General features: G+C 41.6%; 1 protein-coding gene across 3 annotated transcripts in view; it reads left to right on the top strand.

The window, feature by feature from the left end:
• Window positions 1-11765, top strand: part of DOCK9 (dedicator of cytokinesis 9) — a 175143-nt gene that overhangs the window by 11977 nt on the left and 151401 nt on the right. For all 3 annotated transcript variants that reach the window (XM_023513093.1, XM_023513092.1, XM_023513091.1), the window contains exon 2: window positions 9521-9637. In XM_023513093.1, coding sequence (XP_023368861.1) covers window positions 9521-9637 — 117 coding nt within the window. The remainder of the gene's footprint in view (window positions 1-9520; window positions 9638-11765) is intronic.

The raw sequence follows: 11765 nt of genomic DNA, 5'->3' as shown, positions 1-11765 counted from the left end.
TGAGCACCCCTGGTGAGCTAATAATTGGCATCCCCTCACATGAATACTATTCCAGTACTTGTCTACATTTTAGAGGAGAGACTGAGGGCGGCAGGGACCCCTTATGAAGAGCTGAAAGATCCTGAAACTTCGTTAATTTCATGATAAATCCTCCCTGAGGATGGTGAGTTCTGGAAGCAGCCAGTAGTTCAGAATAGCTAGATCAGAGTTACATAAAGAAGCAGCAGGGCCAAGTCCCCAGTATCTGATATGCTCACTGGAAATCCAAGGTGATGGGGAAAACTGTGCTTATGAGAACACCTTTTTGAAAGGAGATGCTATATGGCTGCCACCTAGGGGGGGCAGAGGTGAGCTTTAGGCCTCCCTAATGGACATGCTGACTCCAGTGTTGTCCACCATTCAGAGGAACAAGGGCTGTTTGGTTGACCAGCCAGCACTATTCAAGCATGTCCATTTGGGAGGCCTACAGCTCACCTCTGCCCACCTTAGTTAGCGGCCATATAGCATCTCCTTTCAGAAAGGTGTTCTCATAAGCATAGTTTTCCCCATCACCTTGGATTTCCAGTGGTGCTGAAGCATACTGGGGACTTGGCCCTGCTGCTTCTTTATGTAACTCTGATCTAGCTATTCTGAACTATTGGCTGCTTCTAGAACTCACCATCCTCAGGGAGGATTTATCAGGAAACTAATGTAAAGTTTCAGGATCCCTTTCAAGGCCCTGGAAAAGATTCTAGTAATTTTATATTCTTTTTTTGTTTGTTTGTTTTGAGACAGGGTCTCACTCTGTCACCCAGGCTGCAGTGCAGAGGCAATCATAGCTCACTGTAGCTTCAAAGCAAACAATCCTTCTGCTTAGCTTCCCAAGTAGCTGGGATTACAGGCACATGTCACCATGCCTGGCTAATTTTTCTTTTTCCCTGGTAGAGATAGGAACTCACAGTGTTGCCCTGAGTGGTCTCAGGCTCTTGGCCTTAATTGATCTTCCTGCCTTGGTCACCCATAACGCTGGGATTACAGGCATGAGCCCATATTTTTTGATTGTGCAAGTTTCAGGCCCTACAGAATCTCATTCCATTTGTGAGCATGGTCCCTGGTGACTCTTCTCTGTAGGGGATCCTCAATCTACCCTGAATCCTGCTGACTTCTTCATCTTTTAGACTGAGCTCCAGCTTTTAGAAAACACTCCAGATTTGTCAGATTCCTTCATTCATCCAACACATGGTCATGGGGATCCATATGATGCCAGGTGATGTTCTAGGTGCCAGAGAAAGCAGTGCATAGAACTGGGATGTCTTTGCCCTTATAGAGCTTAGAATCAAGCTTGGCAGAGGTTAGATTTGTTGTAGTAGGTCAGATGCCACCCCTGGGTTCCCCAGTGCTGCCATTCATTCTGCTCTGATTGTTCATACATCTGTCTTCCCTCTGACTGTGAGCTTTCTGGGCCAGAGACTGTCTTTTTTAATCTTGGTGTCCCAAAGACCTGGCACAGTAGATGGGGACGGGTTCAGTAAGTATCTGTGGAGAGAAGGAACACATACTACATTGTACACGAAGGAGAGAGGCAGCTGTTAGTTTCCTGTGCCCACTCTACTTATAGGAAAATAGGATCCTTCCTGCATATTTAACAATTTCAAAAAGTTCTTGGTGGGAGTATGTAGCAAGGGTCATAAACAAGATAGCAGCGCAGGAAGGCTTGTGTAACCCACTCTTGTTAGCACATGGCCTCAGAAGCCCCTTCCTCCTTAATTGCATGCTGCTACACTCCCATCCCCAGTGACAGTGCTAGTTGTCCTATAGGCAACACTGAGAAGCACCTTGAAAATGAACTAGGTTTTTTGCAGATTTTTAATCTCAGTCTATCAAGTAGCTTTCCTAGCCATGCAGATAAATCAAGGAAGTCCTAAATTTTTTATAGGCAGAAATGATGAATTTCTCATTTCTTAAAATAGAATGCTCCAAGAATTGCCATTTCCTCAGTTTGCTATTTCAAGAAATAGCATTCAGGATTTCAGCTCATTTTAACATTTAATCATGAGAGACAAGGACAAGAAATGACTAGAAAGTTCACCATGATGTCTGGAGGAAGAGCAATGAAATTTCTCTTTGCTCTTTTGAGGTTAGCTCATCCCACAGTTTTCTAGGCTTTGTGCATATTTGGCCCAAACTGAACTCATTTTGTGGGCCAACACTCTTCAGGTCTGTTGGATTCCAGAGGAATCTTATTTTCCTGGCTCTGAGAAGATTCCCTGCTTATGATTGCCTTTCGATCTGGAATTTCAATTTCCATGATGTCGGGCTGCCAGACTCAAAGCAGCAAACGCTGAGGTGGGGGGTAAGGGGATCTCAGAAGGCCTACACAGAGGTCAGTGGGTAGGGCACTGACAATCCCACTGCACTCCTTAGTCCCTTAGCACCGTGACTACTGTGGGGAGTGTGATAGCTGTAGGTTCTCTGTGCTGCCGGTTGCCAGGCTCAGTGGGTGGGAAGTGATGGGCATCCCTGTTAGTGGCTGACCTGTGCCTGTGTTATCCCTTGGAATAAGGGGCTCTTTCTTCCTAGTCATTCTGATCATAGGGCCATTGCCCCAGGCCATTCCCTTATGAAACTGTGTGGGTCCTAGCCTCCCAGTCTTCCTAGCTGAGCTTGCCTTCCTCTTTTCCCTGGGTATGTGCCACGTAACCTCCTGTGAGCAGTGTCTCCCTTCTCTCTTCTTCCTAATCCAAGATCATGCTGTTGTTAGGGGGCTGCCCCTGTGGAGTGGGTCAGAAGGGCTCCTCTGGACACCTAGTATGCCTGGAAGAACCCAACTGTGGTCCTTTCCAGTCCTCCCTGACACACCACAGCAATATTCCTTGGTTCTTTGCTTTTCTCTCTTTGCTCTTGTCTATGCTTTGTTGTCTGTTTTTTCTTGTGTTCCTGGAGGATCACTTAAAGTTTTGGTAAACAGACTGGTAAAATAAAAAAAAACCTGTTATGTAGACAACGTATGTAATGATATGAATAATGCCTGCATTTATTATATGCTTACTGTTTGCTCTTTTACATGTGTTGCTCAGTTGAACTCACTTGCATGTTGACTCAGCTTTCCTGACCATTGTCCTGTCCTGCTGTCTGTGCAGCCCACATTTGTGTGGTGTAGTAGGCAGGTCTTTTGAGAGACAAAGCTTATAGAATTTTGGGGGGCTTTCTTTAATGAAAATAATTCAAAATTTAAAAAACATAACTGGGCATGAAAGTATTTATTTACAATTTGAAAAGAAATCACAACAATTTACAAATTTTTAAAAAGCAAACCAAACCATAAACACCAGAAATCCAGGGAAACAACACATTTTTGTCAGCAAACCTCTTGACACAGCTCTATAATGCTTTCTTCCCTGCACTTTTTGGCATCGTATTCCTTTATCACCTGATCATGATTTCTTAACATTTTTTAAATCACAAAAACTAATCATTCAGTCTTTCTCTTGACATGATTAGTCAAAAATTTGTATTTTATTATTGAGAGTTCAGAAAAGTTTCTTTTAGTTTCACAATATCTGGTAACATCAGAGGAATTTTCAGGATTGGAAAAACTTCTATTAAATTTCTTCTGTATAATTTTAGGTCATTCTTAGTTTGTGCAATGACTAATCTTACATGCCCCCAAATAATTCTGGGACCATTTGCCTTGAAAAGTGTCTGTATTGCTTTTTGGCCTCTTGTCCTGCATGTCTGTGTCATGACATTGGGGACATTGGTTGGACCCTGTGGACGTGTTCCTGGACGTCTTTCTAAACCAAGATGCCCAGTGACAGTTGAGCTGTCCATGACTCATCTAGACAGGGGCTGTGCAGGCAAGGGCTGTACATTCTAGGAGTCTCATAGTAACTATGTCACAGAGTCCAGGGCTGGATGCTGGTGGGGCCCAGGCATAGCATAAGGCCCATCCCTACCCAAGGCCTGCTGCTCAGGAAACAGCAGCAAGGGAAGGAAAGGCTCCTTCTTAGTAGGTTGAGGGTGGTGGTGCTTCAGTTATATAGCAAACAACTGGAGGCCCCAGGGCTAGAGCAGCTCTGTTCTAACATTTTTGTGCCGTATTTGCTTTATGTGTGAGATTTGTTTTAGAGGAAAGATTCTGCTGCTGCTGGCTTGAGCATCTGTACCAATATGGGGACTTCAGGGCCACCTGAAGAATTCTCACTCCCCATTCATAGGCTTGAAGTCTCACTGAGTTAATTGTTTGCAAGCCTGGCTCTCCCCCTACCCCAGGGCTTCATAAACTCAGTTTTACCCAGGCCATTCCCTAGGGAATTATAACCTCTCTTCCCTCACCAAATCATGTATATAATTATAGAAAGCAATGTAGATATACATTTGCAGGGGAGAAGACCCTGGTCCTTAAAGGTGTCTGTCACCTTGAGGAGGTTAGAAAGCTCAGCACTGGATGTGCTTCTTCCTCTCTGAATTTAAAAATTCTAGCACAGTTCCTGGGCATCATTATTGACCGTGGGGTCTTCAGAACTTACTGAAGAAGAACTTACTTAAACACAGGTATTTGGTCCTAGCTCCTAGAGTTTCTGATTGGGCTCTGGGCAAGGACCTTGGAATTTACAATTGTAACCAGTTCCCAGGTAATGCCAAATTGCTTATTCCTGAGAATACACTCTTAGAACCACTGAGGAGTTTAGCCAGCACCTGCCACACCTAGGGAAACACAGCACATGGGGTGCTCATGGCCTTGGAGCAGTTCCATTCCCCACTGTGTTTCATTTGGGTCACTCTGGCTTTCTTTTAAAGGTAGAAAATTAAGCACTTCACCCTGGGAGCTCTGTTACCTACCTGAGGAAGGATTGAACTTCAGTGTACTGCAGTGGCTTTAAAACCAAGGCCATGCGTTAAGTCTGTGCCAAGCCTTCTCTGTACCAGGAGTAGGGACTGGCAGTTTGGTATTTAGCCTGTGTCATTTTGCAATTAGTGTGACATTCCTGCCACCAGCCATGCTGCAGACCAATCTGTTCTCTACCCTAAAGGGCTATCCTCACCCCCAGCACCTGAAAGAGCTTAGTGGAGTTGAAGAACAGTGAACAGCTGAAACCACTGAATCATCAGTTTTAAGAGGAATGGAAAATATGTGATTATACTCTTAACCCATGACACAGTAGATACAGTAGTGTGCCTCCCACAGACCCACCTCCAACTCTCTCAGTCCCCTCTCTTCTGGCATGTATTCTCATATCTTCTTTCTCTTCCTCCCTGTGTTGCCCCCATCCCTGCTTCCTCCACCCCAGGGGTCTGTCTCCTGGTCCCATCTCCCTCTGGTCTCTCACCAATCTCCCTTTTCCAGCCTTTTTCCTCTGGTAGTTTCTCACCTCAAAGGCCATGTGTAGAAGGGAGGCATGTGCCAGGTATTGGTATTTGAAGCAAGGTATCTGCCTTATTCTTCGTTTAGGCAGCAGGTGAACCACTATTGGGGACCTCTGTTCCCTGGAGTCTGTCTTGTCCTGCATGTCCCCAAAGCTGCTGAAGACCAGTCGCTCAAGCCTTGTCAGGTCTCTAGGTGTTCCTTCATTAAGTGACCCTCCTTAGGGTTTGTGTAAGTCTCACATTCTCACAGTCCAATCTTCTGTGAGGATCTGGCCCATGGAGGGCTTTCCCAGGTCACACGGGCAGCATCCATTTTTTTTTTTTTTTTAAGGTTACATTGTTTTCTATAAAGTTCAAGTTGTAGTTGAGCCCTTCACCCAGGAGGCGTGCTGAACACCCTCATATTGCAAGAGTGTTAGGTGAGATCCTGCCATTTTCCCTCCCTCCTCCCCTCTGCCTTCTCTCCCCTCCTCCTCACTAGACTATATTTGTGTTTCAACTCCATCCAGGTAAACACAAAAGATATCAAGTCTCCATCTTTTCTTATGGCTGAGTAATACCTTATGGTATACCTTATACAACAGTTTGTTATTCCATTCATGGACTGATGGGCACTTGAGTTGCTTCTATGTCTTGACAATTGTGATTTGAGCTACAATAAACCTGTGTAAATGTCCTTGTGGTAAAATGATTTTTTTTCTTCTGGGTAGATACCTAGTAATGGGATTGTGGGGTCAAATCAAAGATCTACTTTTAGTTCTTTGAGAATTCTCCATACTTCTTTTCATAGAGGTATTAGTTTGTAATCTCACCAGCAGTGCAAAGTGTTCCCTTCTTTCCACATCCAGGCCAGCATCGTCCGTCTTTAATAGAAATGTTGTCTTATCAAGTCTCTTTCACACACGTACTGGGGTTGAGTGTTGGTGAGTATAGACTCTTAAAAGGGAGGCCAGGATGGGTGAAGAGTTATTTTGGACAAAAGTCTGTGTCCTAATCCAGTTGGGCTGGGTACTTTGGGTGGTTAGTTCACCTTGAAAGCCTCAGTTTCTAGCCTCAGTTCTTGCGATGATTAAATTGTGGAGTGAAGACAACTGGAACGTTACCCTTTGGCACACAAAAGCGAGTTAATACCAATACCCACAACATTACATTCTGACATTAGATGCCTCCCAGATACCTTTAAGGGAAAGCAATAATTCATCTAATTAACAAAGCATTATTTGGTGTGCTAGGCAAAACTGACTTATGAACATTTTCTTTATTAAGCCTTTTAAGAAGCTAAGTTTAGTTAAATAGATGAGAAATAATCATTGGATACATTTAAGGGTCCCATATAAGTATGTAAAATTAACATAAAGCATTATTAAATTGATGAAGGGATTAATTGTTGAGGGCTAAGGACAACTTTAAAGCACTAGTTAGCAAATGATGTCCTTGGGCTAAGTCTGGCTGTTGCTTGTTTTTGTGACTTGAGTTTTATCATAACACCACTCTGCCCATTAGGTTGCTCTCAGGCCTGGTTGGAGATTGTGGCTGTGGCTTAATGGGATGGTGGCAAAGCTTGCTGAGTGGGGCGTCCCTCCCCATGCTTATGTGGCAGATACCTTGTAAACCAGCAGAGAATGTGTTATCTTTCCCATTCTGCAATATTTGTCCACGTGATCTCTTTGTTAATGGGATTTTAGAAAGCTGTGTGCATATTTGGGTTTTATTAGGAATATGGGCATTGTTTGTTAGAAAAATGTTATAAATCATCCATTCATTTTGCCAGTAAGCATTTATTTACTGGTTACCAAATGCAGTGTGGCAAACAAATCATTTTTTAAACATTGAATTAAAATATTTTGGAAATATTTTTAATTTTTGTGGCAATTCTTATTTGCAAAATAATTACTCTGGGCTGGGTGTGATGGTTCATACCTGTCTAGCACTCTGGGAGACCGAGGCCACTGGATTCCTAGAGCTCATGAGTTCAAGACCAGCCTAAGCAAGAGTGAGACCTTGTCTCTAAAAAATAGCTAGGAGTTGTGGCGGGCACCTGTAGTCCCAGCTACTTGGGAGACTGAGGCAAGTGAATCACTTGAGCCCAGGAGTTTGAGGTTGCTGTAAGCTATGACACCTCAGCACTCTACTCAGGGCGACAAAGTGAAACTCTGTCTCAAAAAAAAAAAAAAAATAATAATAATAATTACTTTGTATAAATCTTTTCTTGCCTTTTGTGAATGTAAAAACAGTTTAACATTATAGACTTTTATAGGAATTATACTTTACTATTAAATATTTCTTAGATTTTTTAGTCTATGGCTTTGCTTTTTGATTATGCATATTTTAGTTCCTGTCTATAGCACATCTTTTACTTAATTACAATAATTGTACTGTTGTTATAGTTTTTTTTTAGCATGTCAAAACATCTTTGTAGAGTCCAGTTAAATATGAGCATTTGTACATATATTAGACAGAGCAGGCCGACTACCACAGCAGACAGCTCTGTAGTCTCAGTGGTGAGGCTGAGCCACCATAGAGGTTTCAGTGCTTGCTCCCTGGATATTGCATGCTTATTTCAAGCAGGCAGCCCTGTGCATGGTGTTCAGGATGCAGAACCTTTTTGTCTTTGAGCTCCATCTATTCCTCAGGCCTCCCAGTCCCCTGCTGGATCCTTTGTGTATGGCTGGCAGAAGTAGAGGGAGGGTCAGATGAGGCAGTGGCTACATCCTTTCTACTCAAATGTCATTGGTTAGGAGACCTCATGTAGGCATACAAGGCCATGGGGAGATGGGGAAATGTGTCTACCTGTACTGGGAAGAAAAAGAGTCAGGGCTTGGAGCCTGTAGCTCCACATATATCAGGCTGGTGGGTTCAAACCTGGCCCAGGCCTACTAAATAACAACTATAGCAAAAATAGCAGGATGTTGTGAGGGGTGCCTGTAGTCCCAGCTACTTGGGAGGCTGAGGCAAGAGAATCGCTTCAGCCCAAGAGTTTGAGCTAGCTGTGAGCTGTGACACCATGGTACTCTACAGAGGGTGATATAGTGAGAGTCTGTCTCAAAAAAAAAAGAAAAAAAGAAAGAAAAGGAGTCAGGTTTTAGGAACACATAACAGCTTGGTCACGGTTATCTACTTAGATGCCATATACCAGGTATCTTTAATGTAGAGGGCTGTTGAAAAGTATCCAGCCATTGTTAAAACTATATTTTATATTACATGGCTGGTTATTTTCTGGACATCTGTCATAGCTGCCATATATAAATTGTCATTTTAAATATATACAGCATTTCTTGAGATTTGTACATCAGATGATTTTTCAATTAATAGTTTCAGAAATAATCTTATAGTAACTACTGATGTAATGGACTTGGTTGCTTCTGATAACATTCTATGTACGTGTCGAGTTTTAGCATTTGGCATGCTGTTCTCAAGTTAGCTGAACGTGTATCTTTATCCCCAACCTAGCCCAGTGGTGCCTTGCGTGTGGAAAGTGATCCATAAACAGGTGGCAGTAATGGACAACAGATTTTAACCAAAAAGACTAACTTTGGGAATAGCTAGAAAAGGCATGTTCTCTTCCCTTTCTCCACTTCCTACCTTTTTCTTCTACTCAGTGTGTGTGAGTGATAGATACCCCTGTCCTCTAGAGTGTACCTATAAGCTTCTCTCCTCCACTTGCCTGATTTTGGTTCAACTCATTCTTTTTCTATGTTTAGATGCTACGTATGTAAGTATAGATACTTTGTGATGGACAGGGATATTTTGAGACTCAGAGAAGTGTTCTGTGTAGTCTTATATGAAATAATGCATTTAGGCCCTGGGCCAGGAGGGGACAGTGTCATGGCTGGAGCTATTCTGGGCATTTAACTTTGACTGCCAGGTCATAGCTGACTGGGTCAGGATAGCTCTGGCAATACCCTAAACCTTGAAAGGGGACAGATCTAGTCAGGGTGACCTGGGAAATGACTGGAAACTCCACCAGAGTTCAGTGCATCATTGTAGACAGGATTCTAGGAAGCATCTTTTGTCCCTTTGAAAATAACTTTTATTTTTATTTTTGTCTTCTTTCTAATAGCAAAACTAGTATAGTATAATTGTAGAAAATACAAAACAGAGTAGAACGTATTAAGCCCTTTAATCTTAAGAAATTGCGTTTGTCTATAAGAATGTCTCCCTTTTTGCCTTGCAGGCAAAGCCAAAGCTAATTGAGCCATTAGATTATGAAAATGTCATTGTCCAGAAGAAGACTCAGATCCTGAATGACTGCCTAAGGGAGATGCTGCTCTTCCCTTACGATGACTTTCAGGTAAATAACTTTACATTTCTTTCAACAGAACCGTGTACTTGGTCTTTACAAATAGTGTTTTTCTATTTATTGAAGTATTGTGTGGTTAGTTTGTGATTTTTAAAAGGTGAAAATAAGATATTAATAGAAAAAGTTATGTCATATTTTTTCAAGCATTCCTTCATGAATTATTTTTAATGGTATTAACTCTGCATGTTAATTATATATTTGCAAAAATGTGTGTATGTTTTATCTAGAATACAATTGTTATACTTTGAGCTGATTTGGTGGGTGCAGGTGCCCTTTGTGTTGTAGGAGATTTGTTTAGATTTAAATTTTGATTTAGACGTTTTGATTGTGCACCATAGGGCCTTAAGGCTGGGCTTTGCTGGGAAGCAGTGGAGGTTTATGTTGTGCATTCTCCCAGGATAGTACTTTGGGAGGCCCCACTGAGAGGCCCTAAACTGTGTGGAGGCTCCCATTGCAGGGCTTGGGGTTAGCCAGAATGTCATGACATCACTCCCTGGTCTCATGTAGGTGCTTTCCTTGGAGGAAATGTGGAGGACTCAGTACAACTCTTTATGTGAGCTGTTGTCCACAGAGTTGAAGTCTTTCAGGCTGTGGCCTATGACTGAGTAACCAAGAAACTTTGAGACTAGAGAGTAGTGAGAGGAACATTCTTTCTCCTGGAAACCTCTGGCAGCCTAGAGTCACCTCAGTGTATTTAGAGGTTCTGGTTACTTCCCTTGGTCCCCTGGGACCAATGCTGTCTTCCTTTTTCTCTACCTCAGTGCTCTTGCCTGGACATTTCTCTACCTGATGCTGTTTCCATCTAAGCTCTGTTGTCTGTGAACTGATCTGCCTTATTTTTTAAACTTCATTGATTGTTTATTGTTTAGTTTAAAAGGTACTGCACAAAAGATAAATGGCAGACAAATATTAAAATAATTGATGTTATAATTTCCTTCTCATCACCTTTCTAATCTCACTCTCTAAAACATAACCTTTTCCATATGGTTCTGTGTATATTGAATTGTCTTTAGAAACTTTCATGTTTACAATAATTATAATCCTTGAAGTTAGTTTTTCCCTATCAAATGTAAGAGACTCCAGTTAACAACAGAGGTGAGAATTAGCACAGATGTTTACTCTTTCTAATTTGTTAGAAATGCATGGGCAGAAAAATGATTATTCTTTACGTCATCTTTCCTGAAAAGAAAGACTAGCATGGAAATGAAATTAACTGTCAGTATGATGCTGTGAGGATATGTTGCACCTGTAAATGGGCTCAAATCATGCCCCCAAAATACCATGCTTTGAAAACTTCATTCCATGAATACTACATGGGAAAGGACAAATAAATGCGAACCTCAGAATAATACCTTTTGCCTGTGATTTGGCAACAAATGAGAAACAAAATCAAATGATTATAAATTTTCCTCCATGGTGACAAGTTCTTTCTGTAATATTCTTTGAGGAAACCGAAGTTTGATTTCAAGTTTCTCTGATCATGAAGTATATGGTCTTCTTGGTATTAAAGCAACACTGTTTTTTTTTCCTTTTGCGTTTGTACCTTTATACCTATAATATAAAGTCAAATCAGGCCTGAGATAGAATTACTTAAGAAACAAACCAAATAAGCAAGATACAGTTAATTTAGTATCATCTTTTACTCCAGGAACAGGATGTCTTGATGTTTAAGCAATTATAGAATCAGATAATTAAAACTTTGAAAGAACCCCTTTGTCCCTTTCCCTGTAACTACTTGCCCAGTGATACCAGACACATGTATCTTAGGAAAGGCAAAGAATTCACTGACATTTTGCTGGTCAAGAATGAATGAGCAAAAGTTATTTTCTGTTTGGTAAGTTTTCCAAAGATTAAGGAGCTTAAATTTCAGCTTTGATCCCTATTATAGGAATTGTGAGGGCCCCAGTTGAGGTTGGGTTCAATTATTAGGGTTTTTAAAATATATATATAGAATTCCTCTTTCTCATCAGAAAGGCCGTTACTGTGCTTTCTTGTTAAATTTTCTTGGTGAAGTTATTAACTCTCTTATCAGCTAGATGAGTAAAACATCTTAGCAATGCCACGGACCTCTACCTTCTTAGAATAAGAGCAGAATTAGCATTATATTATTAGTGGCAGG

Source organism: Otolemur garnettii, unplaced genomic scaffold (genome assembly GCF_000181295.1).
Source record: "Otolemur garnettii isolate 467f Iridium unplaced genomic scaffold, OtoGar3 scaffold00034, whole genome shotgun sequence".
Taxonomy (NCBI): Eukaryota; Metazoa; Chordata; class Mammalia; order Primates; family Galagidae; genus Otolemur; species Otolemur garnettii.
The sequence above is the reverse complement of the archived record's forward strand: the minus strand, read 5'-3'. Positions and strand labels throughout refer to the sequence as shown.